The sequence below is a fragment of the Pantherophis guttatus genome, chromosome 1 (assembly GCF_059756535.1).
Source record: "Pantherophis guttatus breed Tessera chromosome 1, ASM5975653v1, whole genome shotgun sequence".
NCBI lineage: Eukaryota > Metazoa > Chordata > Lepidosauria > Squamata > Colubridae > Pantherophis > Pantherophis guttatus.
Window position 1 is genome coordinate 180,724,753 of NC_142063.1, and position 20,658 is coordinate 180,745,410.

The 20,658-nt window shown below is 40.1% G+C and overlaps 1 protein-coding gene across 3 annotated transcripts in view; it reads right to left on the bottom strand.

Moving 5' to 3' along the window:
* Window positions 1–20,658, bottom strand: part of RBM44 (RNA binding motif protein 44) — a 118,721-nt gene that overhangs the window by 30,401 nt on the left and 67,662 nt on the right. For 2 of the 3 annotated variants that reach the window (XR_015732081.1, XM_087885692.1), the window contains exons 3-4: window positions 16,142–16,227; window positions 15,984–16,057 (exon numbers count right to left, since the gene is read on the bottom strand). The exons of the other annotated variant lie outside the window; for it this stretch is intronic. Coding sequence is in view for 1 of the 2 variants with exons in the window: in XM_087885692.1 (XP_087741818.1) it covers window positions 15,984–16,057; window positions 16,142–16,227 (160 nt within the window). In the remaining variant the exon portion in view is untranslated. The remainder of the gene's footprint in view (window positions 1–15,983; window positions 16,058–16,141; window positions 16,228–20,658) is intronic. 3 annotated transcript variants of the gene reach the window in all.

Sequence of the window (20,658 nt, forward strand, 5' to 3'; positions counted from 1 at the left end):
AGGACTTTGGATTTCACCTTGTTGAAAATCCTGTGCCATAGGCGTTTTAGCTGGCTTACATAGCTCCATGCCATAACGTTTTAACATTTGGCTTATTTTGCAAGATTGAGATATTTTATAACCTCTAGCTGTTTGATTGATATCTAAACCCAAATAATGCCTAATATTTCCTAAATTTCTGATCTTAAATTTGGTTTGTAACTGTTTAACAATATCTATGGCTTCCTCGTCAGTTTTAGTTATTATGGCGATGTCATCTGTAAACAATAACAAAAGTGATACTAACCCATTATTCTCTCTTTTAAAGAGAACCTTATCCGCTACACCTTCATGAAAACCGATCTTATTTAGCTCTTTAACTATACATTGGTTCCACTCAAACCCTGATTGTCTCAAACCATAAAGGCTTTTATTTAACTTCCAACAATCAGTGTGGTTTTGTGTTTCAACTCCTAAAGGCTTCCTCATATAGATGGTGTGTCTCAATGGAGCATGCAAGTATGCTGTCTCTACATCTATATGGTTAATACTATATTTATACTTAGCCGCCCACACTAGCATTGTACTTAAAGTACTCGCACGTAAACTAGGAGCAAAAACCTCATCAAAATCCTTTTCGGTCTGAAAAAAACCTTGAGCTACAAGGCGAGCTTTATGGGTTACTGTCCCATCTATGCTTTTCTTAATTTTGTAAACCCATCTACAACCTATTAATTTTTCACCAGGTGGCAATTTCACAGTTTCATAAAGACCTAATTTGGTTAAAGAATTAATTTCCTTACTCATTGCCTCCTTCCAAGCATTCTGCTCCTTTTCAGGATAAAGCTTGATATCCTCATAACTTGAAGGTTCAATGTTAACTTGGCAAACTACGGTTGCTTTATATCGATCAGGTGGATGCCTTTCCCTAGTAGATCTCCTAGGTAATACAGGACTTACAGCAGATGGTTCATCTGACTCCTCCCCTAAAACTACCTCCTCTAAACCTACTTCCTGTTCTTCCTCCTTGATAGAGGATTTTACATCATCTAAATCCTCAGGAATATCATCAGGAATATGATGCTTTATACTAACAGTATTATTATCATGTCTATAACCTGCACGTTCTAGTTTATCCCATCCATCGTGCTCTAGAAATTTAGCACTTGCACTACAATAAACACTAGTAGTTCCCTGTGCCCAAAATCTAAAAGACCTATGATTTGATTCATAGTCAACGAAAAACATTTTTCTGGCTCTCTGTTGATCCTTTCTCCTTAAACTAGATGGAATATGTACCCAAGCTGGGGTTCCAAATGTGTGTAAGTAACTAAGATTTGGTTTCCTCCCATGCCATAAGGTGAATGGTATTTCACCTGTAGAGGAATTAACCACGTTGTTTAACACATGGTTAGCACACATAACAGCCTTACCCCATAAATTTTCAGGCAAACCAGAATCTGCCAACATTGTTCTAGTCATGGCTTGTAATGTTTGACCTCGTCTCTCAATATACGAATTGTGCTGTGGTCTGTACGGAGCCGACCATTTATGCTGGATCCCTGCATCCTGCAAAAACTTTTCCAATCTTTGGTTGGTAAATTCTGTACCATTATCAGTCACTAAGCATTTAATCTTAAATTTCTGTTTCCTTTCCACAAAACGTAGCCAGTTGTTAATATGCTGGAATGTTTCACTTTTTGTTTTCATTAGATAACAGAATCCATATCTTGAATAATGATCTACTATGCTTAGAATATAGCAGGCACCTCCTATGCTGGCTATGAACACTACCTCTAATGGATTTTTGGTTTTAAAACCATTAACACGGCTTGCTAGTGTAACCCTACTCTTTTGCTGACTACAGGCATTGCAATTTAGATATTTACTACATGCTTGTAGTTTTATCCCTTCAGATAACTGAACTGTTTTCTTTAACATCCTGAAATTTAAATGCCCAAGTCTCCGGTGTAACAGATGAACACATTCATCATGTGCTTTAACATTCTTATAAACAGACTTAGATTTAGCCATCAATACTGGGTTATACCTTAAAAAAATTAATCATTTTCTAAACTTGCAGTAACAACCTTGCCATCTTTCTCAATAAAACACTTATCATTTTTAAATGCTACTGTAAACCCAAATTGCAATAATGATTTAACAGATAATAAATTGAATTTTAACCCAGGAATATATAACATAGGCAATGGTTCATTACTAAATGACCAACGAGCAACACCCTCTCCAGCTACCTTAACCTTCCAGCCATTTGCTAGTTTAACATGTTGGTTACTCTTCTCCATTTTAACAAAAAAATTTCTATTTCTAGAAATAGATTGACAAGCACCACTGTCAACAACCCAACAATCCTGCTTAACATCAGTAGTTGAACTAGATATAGCTAAATTACAACCCTTCTTGGGTCCAGTATTGTTCCTAACAGACATTTTCTTATTGTTACAATACTTAGCTATATGCCCTTTAGCCCCACAAGCAAAACAATGTTTTACAAAATAGGCAGTTGAGTACATTTTTTCTTCTTTTGGTTGTTGCACTCTTAACTGATCCCTTTCTTGTCTTCTTTTGGATTCTTCCAATAACCTACCGGTTATACCAGCCAATGTCAGTTCATCTCTGGACAAAACCTCTAACGAAGAAACATAGTCGTCATAACTCTCGTTCAATGAAGAAAGAATTATATAAACTTGCTGTAGTTCTGAGAAAATAAGTTCCTTTTCATGCAGCTCCTGGAAAATTCTGGTCATGGATTCCAAATGAGCCATCATATCTCCACTTTTAAGAAGATGTTGTTGAAATAATCTCCGTGTGAGATAAATATGAACACCCACAGAGTCATGAACATATAGTCTCTTCAACTTGGTCCAACTCCTAGCAGCAGACTCTTCGCCACGACTATGGACAAGCTGCTGGTCACCAAGTGTTAGTCCAATAATACAAAGAGCTCGTTCATTGTCTCTGTTAAACCTGGTTATTTTCTTCGCATCTTCCTCATCAGCAGGATTCCATGCTGTTACATCCGGTGGATTATTAACTATGTCCCACAGTCCTTCTCTACGCAAAAGTAGACTACATTTTGCAGACCAGAATACATAGTTTGTTCCATCCAGCCGGGTTATCATGGAAAAATTTGCTGCTTGTTCTAGTGCCATCTTCACTTGGATTGTATATCACAAACACAGTTTGTTCTATTCACATTAACTCTGAGTTTGGCTTTTAACAATCCTAGTTAGTTCTGGTTGTCTCTGGGCCCATAACCAATGTTAAGGATATTGGTGTTGTGTTACCAACCAGCAGAGTAAATGCACAAGGAAACGTTGCTGAGAGCAATGAATAAGAGATATGCAAACTGGTTTATGAAAAGTTTACTTTATAGTAGAAAAAACAGTCTCATAGTCTTTAAACAAATTCCAAGTCTTTGCCAGTAAATCAGTCCAGTAGTTACAGATATCTTCTTACCAAACAAACAGTAGTTGGTTAGAATAACAAACTCACTCTGGTTCACAAACCACAATGGTAGCAGATCCATCAAACAATGATTAGCAGATAGCAACTCCTCTCAATGGTAGCTTATCATAGCAGCTTCATCATCAAACTGAATACGTTATAATACCTTGCTTAAATACTCTCACAACCAGTCATTACCTAATTACAGCATGACTCAGCATTACAATGAATACCTTTAAAGTAACATAATACATTTACAGATTAAAGTTACAGTACACTTATATTGCCTGGACAACATAATTAGGCTCAAACCATATCCTAACAGACTACCAGTCTTTTTAGCTGAGAAGCCAAAATACTGTTCGAATGGAGTAGGAAGAAAAAAGAGATAAAGCAGCCTGAAATATCGGTGAGGAGGGACGAAAAAGAGACTGAAACTGGGAAGACTCTCAGTGACTTTCAGTAAATGTATTACATCAGCTGCTGAGTGAGTCTCTGAGAAGGTGGAAAAGCGGCAATTTAGTGGTGGGAGCGAAGACAAGGCGGTGAACGATATCGAAAAAGACAGATTGCTTGGAAGGTGTGAAGGAAAAGCTTTGAAGGGGCATCTTCTGAAGAGTTTTAATAGACAACAAGCTTGGACCAGGATTGAGATAAAATACGAGGTTTGGAAAGAGAAAGCTGGCTGGAGAAATAACAGTGACTGGGCTAAATAGAAGGGAGACATCTTGGATTTAAAGAGACAGTTAGTAAATTTGGCATTAACAAAGATGGACTTTTTCAGTGGTGACTGTACACACCAGGAACTCTAGAAGAGAACTTGCTTACAAATAAGACATAAACTGAAAGCGGACTATATTTATTAACAGTAAACCTAGAAGGAAGATCAGTGAACAGTGGTTATATATACTTGATATTTATGCTTATATTTATATCTACATATTTATATCCATCCATATATTAACTGATACAAATGTTATATTATTGGATCTATTTTTACTCTATTGTATTGTTATATTTATGTATATTCAATAGTATAAATAGAATTAGATGAAGATCTTGATATATTTATAGTTTTATATATGCAATATAGAGAAGCAACTTAAGGAAATTCTAAATATATTTGATAAATATCCATAACAGATTGTGTAGAAATATATGAATTTAGTTACAAACTATTAATTAATTAAATGTTTAGAGACTAATAACTCAGTCATAGAACTATAGATAAATTCCAGTTATATCTAAGTTTTGATTCTTTATGTCATTTAAAATCCTATAATTTATAAGATTCAAAGTAAATATCTTTGTTTGTAGAATACCTCTATATTTAAATTATCGCTATTTATTCCTTTACAATAAATTAGAATAAATAGATTTAGAATGAGAAGGTAGATTAGTGATGGAGATAAAAGGAATGGAAACAAATTAAACTACTATATGTGTCAACCTCCGCCTTTATATTACTTGCTTGCTCGGCTGCAATTGTAACGGGGGAGGGGGGAACTGTCTGGATATTTGGGAGGGGGGAAGTGAGCTGGTGGAGTAAATTGGAGAAAGGTTTCCTCAGCGTTTCTCTGCAGCTGGGAGGCATGCTGATAATCAGTCAAGATCAACCGTCCTGGCATACCAGGAGGATGGCCATCAGAAACTGCACTCCACATGACCCCTTGGGGGGATGTGGATTGGATAATTCTAATTGGACCATTGGGGGGAGGGTTTTAAGGATGCTTTCTATATGTGATTTTCGCGCCTATTGCCTCAGACCTTGCTTTTCTTTGGTTGCATTCAGTTCATACTCAGTAAAAGTACCTTTATCTCTGAAAATGGAGTCAGGGTTTTTCTTTCTTGAGTACTGAAAGGAGGCATACCTGACATTAAGCAAGGTCTCCAATTAACACCCATCCTGGAAAACTACTGTGGGGGCTGAGCAAAGAATGTCTAACCAAGACAGCAACCAGGAGGATATGGGGGCTGCTGATTCCATTTTCTCCTCAGATGCAGCACGTGTGAGGTGCATTACCAGGGCCCTGAAGGGGGTGGCAGCTGAGTGGATGATGGAACTCCATAATGAAGATTCCCCTCTGATGAGAAATTATGACCCGTTCATGGCAGCCCTCAGAACACACTTTGAGGACCCGTTAGCTGAGCGAAGGGCGAGAATCAGAATGAAGTCCATACATCAGGGGCGGAGAATGGTGGCAGAGTACACCCAGGAGTTCCGCGAGCTGGTGCCCTACATGAGAGGGTGGTCAGAAGTAGCCCTGCTGGAAAGCTATAAGGATGGCCTTAATGAGGATGTCTACAAGGATTGCTGCTCCTGAGGGGCCCCTAGGGATCTGCAAAGTTGGTACGTGCTGTCTGCTGATGTGAAGATCAACTTGGCCAGAGATCGGTTCCACGGTGGGCGTACCTGGAGCCAACCACCCTTCTCATCCCACAAGGGGGCTCCAAAGGCCGCAGTGGGACCTGCAGGCTCCAAGCCGAAGTCCACCGTGTGCTTCAGATGTGGAAAGGAGGGGCACTGAGAGGCTGAGTGTTTCTCTAAGCCTGGACCCAAGGTGACCTTAATGGAGGGAAGAGAGCCGACAAAACGCCCACAAAACCCCGCAAAACTGCCCTAAAAGGGGTAGAAGTCGTTGAGTTCGCTCCCCTGAAACAGGGTGAGTTGGGAACTCCAACCCTCGCCAATGACAGCGAAACTGAAACCGATTCCGATGAGGACCTCCTAGTAAGTCAGAATGGGGAATCTATGACCATCCCAGTAGAACTAAAAGTACCATCCACCAGGGCCCACAGGAAGATGTTAGCCCTTCTAGATTTGGGATGCACCAGGTGTGTCATCAGCCCTGAGATTGTGGAAGAGATGGGTCTAAGACTAAAAACGATGAAAAGGCCTATTGCATTCTGTCAGCTAGACAGGTCGGGAGCTGGGGGGGGGGCTAGCCCATTTTGTAATTGAACCGATTGAGATGAGGATGGGGGATCACCTAGAAACTCTGAGCTTTATTGTGGCCCCTGGCATGGAATGACCCCTCGTACTTGGGCTGCCCTAGCTCCGAAAATGGAACCCGCACATAAATTGGAAGACGGATGTGTTGCGCATCTGCTCTAACCAGCAAGGGAAGAAAGGGGAGAACCCCTATTGCGTGGCCAAAGTGGCGAGCGAGGGGGCGGCAACTGCAACGGAACACATTGTGGGGGAAGAAAAGATCCCAAGAGTCCCGGGACCTCCGGGAGGTGTTTAGTGAGAAGGCGTCAGATGTGCTGCCCCCTCACTGGCCTACAGACTGTAGTATAGAAATCCTTCCTGGGGTAAAGCTCCCTAAACCAAACATCTACCCCATGACCCACCAGGAGTTGGGGGAACTACGAGACTTTATTGATAAAAACCTAAAATGCGGCTTCATCCAACCGGCTAGGCCGCGTGTAGCCGCCCCGGTGCTATTCTGGGAGAAGAAGGATGGGCCTTACCGCCTGGTGGTTGATTATAAGAACTTGAACGCTATTTGCGTGGAAAACATCTACCCACTGCCCCTCATGAAGGACATGCTAGCCCACCTGGCCAAAGGAAAGATTTTTACTAAGCTGGATTTGCGGGAGGCGTATTATAGAGTTCGAATTAAGGAAGGTGATGAATGGAAAACTGCTTTCAACTGCCCGCTGGGATGTTTCCAGTTTAGGGTGCTCCCTTTTGGACTGCAAGGAGTACCTGCAGTGTTCATGCAGCTGATCAATGAAGTACTGCATGAACACCTTTACAAGGGGGTTCTGGTCTACCTTGATGACATCCTTATTTACACCGAGACCATGGACGACCACGTAAAACTGGGAGAGCCGTCCTGAAAAAACTTAGAGCTGCTGAGTTGTATGCTATGCTGTCAAAATGCGAATTCCACCAGACTAAAATTGACTATCTGGGGTACCGCATTTTGCATGAGGATAGAAATGGATCCAGAAAAGGTCAGGGCAGTGTTGGAATGGGCTCCCCCACGTACCCGCAAACGACTACAAAACTTCCTGGGTTTTGCTAACTTCTATCAACAGTTGATCCCCTCGTTCACAAAAATTGCCTTACCAATTACTAACCTGAAAACAAAAGGAGAGGCAAGGCCAAAACCTTCCCGGCCTCTCAAGCCGGAATGTCTCCAGCTTTTGGGAATGTCAGGCGGCTTTTGAGAAACTGAAATGACTGTTTGCCGCCGAACCGGTCCATAAACATCCTGACATGGAGGCCTTGTTTGTTGTTCAGGCCGACGCCAGCGATGTGGCCATCAGGGCAGTGTTACTTCAAGCCAATGCTGAGGGGAATTTGCAACCCTGTGCCTAATACCTCTCAAAAATTATCTGAGACAAAGAGGAGATGGACCATCTGGGAGAAGGAGGCTTTTGCTGTTCGTTGGGCACTGTTAACGTCCTGGAAGGGGTGAAACACCCCTTTGAGGCCACACCTGATCACAAAAACTTAAGAGGCCTTAAAAACGCCACGAAAATTGTCACCTAAGCAAGTCTGCTGGGCCCAACACTTTAACCGATTTAATTTCTCTCTGCGCTACCTTCCTGGAGGGAAGAACTTTATAATAGATGCCCTTTCGAGACTGCCTCAATACAATAGTGTTCAAGAGGAAGTGATTCATCCGGTTATCCCCTCGAAACAGCTGGCGGCACCAGTGATTACCCGAGCCCAGGTAAAAGGGGACCTAACCTTGTCCGGCGACTTGAGTAAGCAGTTAAAAGAAGCACTAAAAACTGATGAGTGTTTTTTAGCCCACTCCAATGAGTGTACGCTTTGGGAGGGTCTCACCTGGGTGGGAGCGAAACTGTATGTCCCCGCCAGCCTGAGGGGGGCAGTATTACAATACCCCCATTATGCTAAAATCGCTGGGCATTTTGGTTTTGTGAAGACATTACATTTAGTTAAATGACAATTCTGGTGGTCAGCGCTGAAGAAAGACATAGAAGCCTACGTGGTGAGCTGCCCCGTATGTGCTTCAGCAAAGAAGCCTCCTGGGAAAACCCCTGGGTTACTTCTGAGTGTAGCCAAGACGGGAGCCCCATGGAAGATCTCCATAGATTTTATTGTTGAGTTGCCCGAAAGTGGAGGAAATACAGTCATTTGGGTGGTCACTGATTTGTTTTCTAAACAAGTGCATTTTGTCCCATGTTCCAAGATCCCTTCAGCTAAAACTCTGGCTAAATTGTTTGTCCAACATGTGTATAGATTACACGGGGATCCAGAGCGAATAATCTCGGACAGAGGGGTCCAGTTCACCTCCCACTTTTGAAAGGAGTTCCTGGGGTTGTTAGGCTCCGCCCTGGGGTTAAGCTCCACCCACCACCCTCAGACCAATGGGGCTTGTGAAAGAACTAACTCGGTGTTGGAACAATACCTTAGATGTTACATAATGTCACTGCGTTATTTTATTTACCAGCTGAGCTCATTATTTCTGGACTGTCAGACTCTCCGTAGCTTTGCCAACTTTTTATCAGTAAGCTACGTGTTTCCGTATCCACCCACATTCCTTCACACTCTTTCCTTTGTTCTCTTGCCACGGGTGCCGGTTGCTGAAAGGCAGCTGGCCCAAATTACTTCAAAAATGTAACAATTACTTTTCTTAGTTAGTGAGGTGTTTTATTTTCTTTATAACAAATAAATGAGTTTTATTAGAAACCTTCCTCGCGTTTCTTTTTCGGAATATTGCAACAAGGAATAAGCCTCGATTCATCTCCTCTAATCTAAACCAGGGTAATTAGTCCCAGAGCCAAACATGGGATTAATAAATGCCCTGACACATAAATTATCAGCAAGATAACTGGGTGGACTTGTTGCCGTTTGCGGAAGTCGCCTATAATAACTCTATACACAGCAGTACTGGTTTTACCCCATTTAAGGTAGCCTCCGGCGAAGACTTTGTGTCCATCCCAGAATTGCTTCAGGAAAACCCACAGATACCTTCTTTGGCTGACTGGATTGAACAGCTACGCGGTACCTGGTCTGTAACACGTAAGGTCCTGGACGAGGCTCATCAAGCTTATAAAACCCAAGCTGATAAGAAAAGAATTCAGGGTAGGGATTATAAGGTAGGAGATAGGGTTTTCCTTTCCACCAAGTACTTGCAAACTACCCAGAAGTAGAAAAAACTTGGGCCCAAATACGTGGGTCCTTTCCCTTTTGTACGCATAGTTAACCCAGTTACGGTGCAATTAGAGCTGCCTAAAACCTTGCAGAGGATTCATCCGGTGTTTCATGTTAGTTTGCTGAAACCTGAGCATACGTCCCCCTTGCGTCCAGACCAAGAACCTCCTCCTGTCCCCATACTCATTGAAAGGGAACAGCATTTTGAGGTCAAAGAAATATTGGATTCGAGGAAACATCATGGAAAGGTGCAGTACTTGGTGGCCTGGAAACATTTCCCTTTAGCTCAGTCTGAATGGGTAAATGAGTGAGATGTTAGGGCTTCAAAGCAACTGCAATTGTTTTATTCCAAATATCCTGATAAACCTTAGTTCTGGACCTGTACATATGTTACCTGTTTATGTAATTTTCTATTTTCCCTTATTCTGTTCTTCTTCTAGTATTAACGTCTCTTCTGCAGGCGGACTGAATGTCAGCCTCCGCCTTTATATTACTTGCTTGCTCGGCTGCCATTGTAACGGGGGGAGGGGGGAGCTGTCTGGAAATTTGGGAGGGGGGGAAAGTGAGCTGGTGGAGTAAATTGGAGAAAGGTTTCCTCAGCGTTTCTCTGCAGCTGGGAGGCGTGCTGATAATCAGTCAAGGTCAACCGTCATGGCATACCAGGAGGATGGAGCCATCGGAAGCTGCACCCCACATGACCCCTTGGGGGGATGTGGATTGGATAATTCTGACTGGACCATTGGGGAGAAGGTTTTTAGGATGCTTTCTATATGTGATTTTCATGCCTATTTCCTCAGACCTTGCTTTTCTTTGGTTGCATTCAGTTCATACTCAGTAAAAGTACCTTTCTTTATGAAAATTGAGTCGGGGTTTTTCTTTCTTGAGTACTGAAAGGAGGCATACCTGACAATATGGTATTGTGGAAAACAATTTTTAAAAACATTAAAAATGATGACTATGATAACGGTCACAAAAATAGGGAAAAAAACAACTTTGATGACAGCCTCCCCATCGGGACAGCACTCAGTGGAAAGCATGCTGGGCGGTGAGAAATCAGGTTCTTTATTGAATCTACAAAGTGTGCAGTCAACATTGCTGATGACTCAAGAAACAATGATGAAAGCGCAAGAGACAATCACGAGAAACCATGAATAAAGAACGAAATGGGAGACGTGAAAGGAGACATCCACAAATTAGATGACAAAATTGGTACAATGCAGGAGACGATATATGAAATTAACAGAAGATAAAGACAGTGGAAGCTAGAACAGAACAAACGGAGAAGAAATTGGAGGAGACAGAAGCTAAATTGATGGTGGTAAATAGAAATCTGGAGGAGGCAATAGTATACTTGGAATTGGAGAAATCAGCATTTTTCCTAAGATTTCAAAATATAGTTGAAAGCAAAGAGGAAGATCTCCCAAAACTGATGGCAGAACTACTAGCCGATCCATTGCAGAAAAGTGTGCAAGAAATTCAAAACTATATAGATGAAGCATACAGGAATCATACCAATTACGCACAGCGCCACAAACTGCCTACGGAAGTCCATATAAGATTTACGGAAAACAATTAGAGATGAGGTTTACAATAAGACAAGAGATGAACCATTAATCTATAAGGGGAAAAAAATGCTAACTTTGAAGCAAGTACCAAGAAGAGTAAGGGAACAAAGAAGGAACTATCACTTTCTATCTTCACAACTAGTTAAATACAAAGTAGTATTCAGATGGCTCATATCTGAGGGTATTTTAATTACGTGGCAAGACAAGAAACTCCAAATAGATACCTTGGACAAGGCACAAGAGTTCTACGACCACTATATAATTGGAGAAGAAGAACAAGATAGTAGAGAGGAATTAGAAAATAAAAGTCAAGATGATCAGGTATCAGAAGAGAAAATAACCAAACAAGACATAAGAGAAAGGATGGAAACAGAGTGTTATGAAAGGGAAGGAGCCAGGACAAGAACACAAAGGGAGACAAGATCAAAGAAAGGACCAAAATCTACTGACAAACAGTAAGATGGAAGAAGGAATTCAGATATTATCACTTAACATCAATGGCATGAATTCTCCGGCTAAACAAAAATAAACAATGTCAAAATTTCAAAGACAAAATATGGATATTTGTTTGCAGGAGGTCCATATTAAGAAAAAACACGGCAGTATTCTAGGATCCCCTAAATTAGGAAAACTTCATCTGGCACTGGCATCAAAAAAGAAAAGAGGAATAGCAGAATACATAAAAGAATGGTTAAACCCGAAACAAATTTATGCGGATGAAGATGAAAGAATTTTAGTAATAGAAATAACAACAACTCAAAAACGAATGCTCTTAACGGTAATATACGGACCAAACAGAAACCAGAAGAAATTTTATCACAAACTATATCAGAAAATAATAGAATTAGAATGGGATAATTTATCCGTAATAGGTGATTTCAACGTGGTAGTGGACAATAAGAGAGACTATATGAGCAAAAAAACAAGCAAGAAGAAAAGAAGACAATTACCAAACACATTCTCAGAAATGATACAAGAGCTAAACCTCCGAGACATATGGAGAGAATTAAATCCAAGGAAGAAACAATATACTTTTTTCTCTAATCCACACAACTCTTGGTCGAGAATTGATATGGCATGGATAAATGCGGAATTGGTTAGTGATATTAAAGACATAGAGATACTACCAAATACATGGGCTGATCACAATCCATTAACAATAGAATGGAAGGGACAAAGGAAAAAAGCGAGATGGACGTTAAATCAGAGGATACTAAAAGAGAAAACATTCATGCAAATGATGGAAAAAGAACTTGGATTTTTCTTTACAGAAAACTGGAAAGAACAAAACTACAAAATTTATGGGACACAACAAAAGTGCATATTCAAGGTTTAACAATAGCCTATATGGCAAGAAGAAATAAGGAAAAGAAAAAACAACAAAAGATGCTTCAGGAAAAAGTTAAAAGAATTGGAATATGCATTGGAAAAAGAACCACAGAATAATAAAATCAAAGAAGAAAGAGTTTTAGTGAAACATAAACTTAATTTAGCATTACAAGAAGAAATGATACGCAACCTTAAAACAATAAAACAAAACTTTTTTGAATATGCAAACAAACCAGGGATATGGTTGTCAAATAAATTTAAGAAAGAAAGAACGAAAAAATTAATACAACAATTACAGGATGAGGACGGGAATCTCCATTACCAATCAGAGGGGGGAAAAAGTATTATTCAAAATTTCTTTAATAATTTATATAGTCAGGAGAATATTCCAGAAGAAAGCATTAAACAATATTTAGAAATGAGGGACCTACCAACAATACCGGAGGAAACTAGGAAAATGCTAAACAGTAAGATAACTCTAATGAAGATGAAGGAGGTGATCAAGAAACAAAAAAATAATAAAACACCAGGACCAGATGGGATTCCGGCAGAGATATACAAAAAATTTCAGGAGTCATTGGAGGGAATAATGCTAGAATTGTATAATGAAGTTTTAGAACGATCTAAATTACCAAATTCATGGACTGAGGCATTTATAACACTAATACCCAAAGAAGATACTGATACCAAACAGATTAAAAATTATAGACCAATTTCATTGTTAAATGCCGACTATAAAATATTTGCTATGATCATAGTGGAAAGATTTTAAAAAATATTGAATGAAATTATCCACCCTGACCAAAATGGGTTCCTCCCAAAAAGACAATTAAGAAATAACACAAGAATGGTCATGAACATATTAGAATATTATGACACTCATCCTGAAAAACAGATAGTGTTAATTTTTGTGGATGCACAAAAAGCTTTTGACAATCTAAATTGGAAGATCCTCATTACCCATTATTCATTAGTATGAACTCTGGAGAAAAATGTGTAGGGATGATTAAGGCGATATATTCTGATCAAACTGCTAAAATAATAGTAAATGGGGACCTAACAGAGAAAATTAATATAAAGGGGTTAGACAAGGATGTCCACTATCCCCCCTACTTTTTATCTTATCGTTAGAAGTGTTGCTAACACAAGTAGACAGAAACAGGAAATAAAAGGACTAAAAATTTAAAAAGAATATAAAACACAGGTGTTTGCAGATGACATGGTCTTTTTCATAGAAGAACTGTTAGAAACAGGAACTGGATTAATGCAGGAAATAGAGGATTTTGGTAAAGTAGCAGGACTAAGAATAAACAAAGAGAAAACAAAGATATTAACTAAAAATCTTACAGATAATCAAAACTAGAAATTGGAAGGGAAATTGGGAATTCAAATAGTAAAGAAAGTAAAATATCTTAGAATTTGGTTGACAGCGAAATGCTCTTTGATAAAAGAGGACAATTACACAAAATTGTTACAACAAATACAAAAGGATTTGGAAAATTGGGCGAAACTACAGTTATCATTAATTGGAAGAATTGCGACAATAAAGATGAATATTTTACCTAAAATCTTATTTTTATTTCAAACAGTACCAATAAAACCTGGGAATTTTTTTTTGTAGAATTAAATAAAACAATCTTAAAATTGATTTGATTAGGGAAGAAAGCGCGAATGAAACTCTTACAAGATAGTAGAAGTAAGAGAGGTTTTGGACTCCCAGATTGGGAACTCTATCATCAAGCAGCAGTTGTAACATAGCTTAAGGAGTGGATAACTCTTAAAAATAAGAGGATACTAATAATAGAAGACCACAATCTACAGCTTGGCTGGCATGCATTCATCTGGGAGGGGAAAAATAAATCCCATATGTATTTTCAGAGACATGAGGTAAGAGATGCATTACTAGACGTCTGGGGGAAAATAAAGAGAAATCATTATACAAAAATCCCAAGGTGGTTATCAACCATGGAAGCCATGATATACCCCAACGTCTTAGATTGAAATAAGGTGGTGACATATAATGAGCTATTGGATGGACAAGGAATATTAAAATCTAATCAAGACTTAAAATCCCAAGGACTAGAAATAGATTGGTGGCCATATTTACAAATTCAAACAAGGTATAAAAAAGATTTACAAAACTATGGCTTCCTAAGAGAACAAGAAGAACTGGACAAAATATTATTAGGGACAGAGGAAAAAATGATAACTAAAACTTACAATTGTCTTTTAAAATTTAAAATGGAGCAGGAAACAGTAAAAGAGACTATGATAACCTGGGCCAAAAATTTCGGATATAATATTGATTTGGAACATTGGGAAAAAATACGGGAGAAAAACTATAAATTAATGATGTCTGCATCATATAAGAAAAACATCTATAAAATGTTTTATCGTTGGCATTTACCACCGGCAAGGCTGGCCAAAATGTACCCCAATAGATTGCCAAATTGTTGAACCATGAGCAAGGGACATTCTATCACGTGTGGTGGACTTGCCCGAAAGCCCAGAACTATTGGATGAAAATCAAAAAATGGTTAGAAGAAATTACAGAACAAAAAATTGAGATGAAGCCAGAGTTATTTTTATTGGGTATTATAAAAGGAAATATAAGCAAAAAGATTCAGTATATTATACTTCATATTATAACAGTAGCAAGAATTACATTTGCCCAGAATTGGATACAGGAAAACATGCCATCAAACGCAATAATAATAAAAAAGGTGCTCGATTGTGCAGAAATGGATAAATTAACTATGGAGTTAAAAGATAGAAAGGAAACAGAGTATTACGAAAGTTGGTATATGTGATATCACTGGCTAGAAACTAGATGTAAAATTAATGCATAAAGACTATATAGAAAGTATGTTAAATAGAAAATTGTATATATTTATGAATACGATAAAACATGTTAAAGGGTAAATGGAATATATATATATATATATATATATATATATATATATATATATATATATATATATATATATATATATTACTAAATTGATGTTAAAGAAGAACAAATGTAGAGTATAGTAAAATATATTATGTATTTAAAGGTGTACATAATGTATAGAATAATAGGCCATAAATTGGAATTATGAAATTTAAATTGATACCGATAATTGAAAGCTGTAAAAATGGAAATGTGTTTTTAAAACTAAAAAAGGTTGAATAAAGACTATAAAAAAAAACATTTTGGATTGACCAAGCACACTGTAGTTGTTCAATAATAAAATTAATCATCCAAAATACAACTTTCCTAATAATTGTGCACACAGTATATACATTTCTACTGAATTGATTAAAGGATAGTTACTGCCATAAACTACCAACAGACATAGTACTACCGGTAACATAAGGACTATGGCAGAACTTACTATTTCAATAAATTACTAACTCACTTCTAAAAGATGTTAATTCATAATGTATATAATGTATATCCCTAAATGCTTGGTTCAGACATCCCAATAGCAGCAGCCACAGACGTGACAGTACAATACACATACCTGTAATTTTCAGAATACTCACAAACCAAAATCTCAGAAACATTATACTTCTGGAAATGAAGCCAAAGGTCAACCTGAAATAATCAAGAAGATAAATGTACCGGTACTTTCAGAATAGCATCAAGTGAAACAAACATTATATTGTAATCTTAACTTACTTCTGATACTGAAGGATTCAGACCATCAACATGGACAAAATAATTGTTTTTCAAGTCTTTTTTCCTCCCTTCTATTGTCTGTGTTTCTAAAAATATACAAAGCATATAATTCAGATATTTATTTACTCTTAAATGAAAACGAATGTCACATAGATAAACAGTGTTTTCAATGCAGGGAAAAGTATTCAGAAAAACAAATTCCTGTGGATTTTTTCCCCTGATAGTTCTTACTGATTTGAGAGGTACTGTCAGATCCCTAAAAGTGATACTGCCATTCAATTGGGAGGGGGGAGGGCTGGATTTGATTTATTAGCATTGCCTGTGTCAACAGATATTTTACAACCTATATCCTGGTGCCGAAGCACCCCGAGAATTCCTTACCTTTGGGGAATGTTTGTTTGTTTGTTTGTTTGTTTGTTTGTTTGTTTATTTATTATATTTTATTATATTTAATATATTATATATTATTATTATATTAATGTTTATGATGGCCACATGGGTTGTTTCACTTTAAAGAATAATGGAGGATAGCAATGGGAAGGAATGCTTATCCGGTTCTCAGGGCAGCTGGTAAAGAAAACATCTTCACACTTGTATATTGGCTAAAATCCGTATTCTGGCTAATGGGAGGAGTCTCTACTGCTTTAATCCTACTTGTCTTGCCTGATGTTGCTTTGAATCCATTGCTGTCACTTCTGCTTAATAAAAGGTTCCTTTTGAAATACTCCGTTTCAAGAGTTTTCACTTTCTTAAGCTAGAGGGAGAGGCAGTTCTTACAGAAAGCAACGACTGAAAAATGATAAACCCAGAGAAGCAATCTTCGCTCTAATGAGGGGATCCTGCAAACCACGTCCAAATAAAACAGGGATCAGGGAGAAGCCGAATGTTGAGGGGAGACATCAACCATCACCCAGCCCGATGCCTGCTTCTTGCATCCCATCGGAGAGGACGAAGTAACCCTGGAGGATCCCGAAAAGCCCCACTGGTCAATTGGCATTGGGAAGAAAGACAGCTGGGATGGGAGAACCAGAGGAGTCACCCTCAGACGCGGTAATCGAAAACCGGGGTGGAAACTGGAGCTAGAAGCCCTCTCTGATCAGGGGGAACTAACTGAAGCACTGCTGAGAGGATCGGTTGAAGAGGCATATAACCAATTGGTGATGGAAACTTTGGAAAATCTCAACATCCGAGGGGAGCCAGAACAACAGCCAAGGAGCACTGAAAGGGCAGCAGGCGCAGATGATACCGGGGGGGGACCCCCCCTCTGGAGCCCGCCTATCAAGCAGATGGTGCAGCAGCAGCAGCAGAGGACCCAGCAAACCCTCCCCTGAGCAGCATGCGCACTGGCACCCATTCCCAACCAGCCCTGAGCCCCACAACTGGAAAGAAAAACTCCCTCCCTTGGGGTGAAGTTTGATGGGGATCCACAACAATTAGGATTCTTTGCGGCACACGTGCTCACCTACATGCAAGAGAACGGGCATGATTTCCAAACCCATGGTGACTCTGCATAACGCCAACGCACCAGAACTGCGGGACTTCGACCGTTTCATGATGGGCCTGCGATGACATTTCGAGGACCCCCTCGCAGATCGCAAAGGACGCGACCACATTACGTTGGTGAAGCAGGGGCAACGGCCAGTGGCAGAGTATACTAAAGAATTCCTGGATCTCGTGTGTTGAGTGAACTGGCCAGAGGACATTTTGGTAAGCTGTTTCAAGGATGGGCTGAGTGATGATCTATACAATGCCTGTGTGGCCTGAAGCTCACCGAATCACCTACATGAGTGGTACCTCACCGCAGAAGAAGCCGAGATTGATATGGCAAAAAAACAGTACCGAGCGGGGTGAGTGTGGAAGAAATCCCCACCTCAATGGAAGCAAGAGCCCCTCAAACCACAAACTGCATTTTCTCTGAAATCCTCAGCCTGTTTCAAGTGTGGAAAGGAGGGACACCGAGCTGCAGAGTGTTGTTCTCAAACACCCACCCAGAAACCAGAACGCACACCGTGGGGGGAAACTTGTGAAACCTGGTCAGTGCGGGAAGGAGACTGCCCTGAGGAGCAGGGAGATCGTAGTTTCCATTCCTTCCCCTTTGGAGAGGAAACTCCGGCATCACAGCAGGAGGAATCACACTCATTCGGAAGCAATCCAGAGGATGAACCACTGGTAAGCAAACCAATTAAACCGCTTACCCACCCCTTAAGACTATTTATCCCGAACCAGGACAGGGAGACAAATATCTCTGTGTTAGTGGACTCAGGGTGCACCCGCTGCTTGATCAACCCAACCCTAGTAGGGAAGTTGAGGATTAATGTTAAGAAAACTGAAAACCCCCATCGCTTTTTGCCAACTAGATCGGTCAATAGCAGAGTGGGGGCCAGAGTCTTTTGCCACCGAGCCTCTACAAATAGGCATCGGGAGCCACGAGGAAATACATTTATAGTGGCACCTGGCATGGAATGGCCATTAGTCTTGGGCCTTGCATGGCTGAAAAAATGGAACCCCAAAATTGGAAGCAAGGCATCATACAATTTCAGATGCATGTGACTTTTGCCGAGAATCCACATAAAGACACTGAGGGGCAGAGCACCGAGAAATAGCCATGCCTGGTCACACCATGCCAACTGAGGACATACCCATAGAATACAAAGATTTGGCTTAAGTTTTTAGCGAAAAAAACTCAGACGAGTTCCCCCCCCACTGCGCAATAGAAATTTTACACAGCGCCAAATTCCCTAAATCCAAGATGTACAGCATATCCGTGAGGGAGCTGGAAGTTCTGCCCCAGCTACGGACCCCAAAGAACGCAGCACACACAAAGTCTGTACAAACCTTAGTTTATTAAATTAAATCAGTCTTTTTCAAACAAAGGCTGTTAATTAACTTTCTTAACAGCCTACAAGAATCCAAAGAATAAATAATCATAATCTTACTATGGTTGGCAGAAAGCCCAGAAGCAATTTGCAGGAAGATGATAAGAGAACTAAAATCAAGACGAAGGAACGTGAACGAAGTTGTTCCCTGTAAATTGCCTCAGTCATCGTCCTTCCTTAAATAGGCTAAGGGAGTGGTCAATTAGCCCCAAGCCTTACTCTCAAGGAGACCTTCTCCTAAAGAGCCATTCCTGCCTTTTGGCAGCTCTGCGCACCCGTGCATCGAGAAGAGGCTCCTCCTCTTCTTCTTCTTCACTTATAGGAGCTTCTAGAGGTTCTGAAGACCCTGGCTGAATCCCTGCCTCTGGCACCACATCTTCTCCAGCCTCCACATTGTCTGACTCGAGTGCCAGCTGCACAGGCTGCTCGCGCAGCACCACACCAGCCTCCTCGCTGTCGGAATCAGCTACTAGCTGCACAGGCCACTGACGGGCCACAACATTGGAAGAACTGAGAGCTTTTATTGAGAAAAACCTAGTAAGGGGTTTCATTGAGCCAACCCGACCAAAAATTGCAGCCTCAGTGTTATTTAGAGAAAAGAAAGCTAGCTCAAAACGTCTCTGTGTGGATTTTAGAAATTTAAATACAATCAGTGTGGAGAACATGTACCCCCTCCCCCTTATGAAAGATAAGCTAGCACACCTCATTAAAGGGAGAATTTTTTCAAAGCTGGATTTAGGGGAGGCTTACTACCGTGTCAGAATTAAGGAGGGGGACGAGTGGAAAACAGCATTTAATACCCCCCCCCTTGGGTGCTACCAATTCAAAGTGCTCCCCTTTGGGTTACAAGGGGCCCCTGCAGTGTTTATGCAATTAATAAATGAAGTGCTACATGAGGGAATATAAGGGAATTCTGGTCTACTTGGACGACATTTTAATATATATCGAGACCAAAGCAGAACATGTAAAACTAGTCAGGGTGGTTTTAAACAAATTCCGTTCTGCCAAACTTTATGCTAAACTCTCTAAATGTGAATTCCACCACAAAAAAATTGACTATTTGGGGTACCGTATTTCACACCAGGGTATAGAAATGGACCCTCAAAAAGTGCAGGCTGTACTTGATTGGGAATCACCCCGCACACGTAAACAGTTACAAAGCTTCCTGGGTTTTCCAAAATTTTACCGCCAGTTTATCCCCGCTTTTGCTCAGATTGCCCTCCCCATTACCAAGCTCTTAAAAACAAAGGGGGAGGGCAACTCTAAACCAAAGCAGCCTTTGAACTGGACTATGGAATGCCAAGCGGCATTTGAAAAACTTAAACGGCTGTTCTCGGCAGAACCAATTCTAAAACACCCGGACACATTCATCATACAAGCAGATGCCAGCGATGTGGCAATAGGAGCGATCCTGCTTCAGAAAAATGAGCAAGACCAATTACAACCATGTGCTTACACATTCAAAAAGTTGAATGAGACTGAGCAAAGGTGGACTATTTGGGAGAAAGAGACTTATGCAGTTCGTTGGGCACTTTTAACCTAGGGGCATTTCCTAGAAGAGAGTAAAATCCCTTTTGAAGTCTGGATTGATCACAAAAATTTAGAAGCCCTAAAGTCCCCAAGGAAACTCTCCCCAAAACA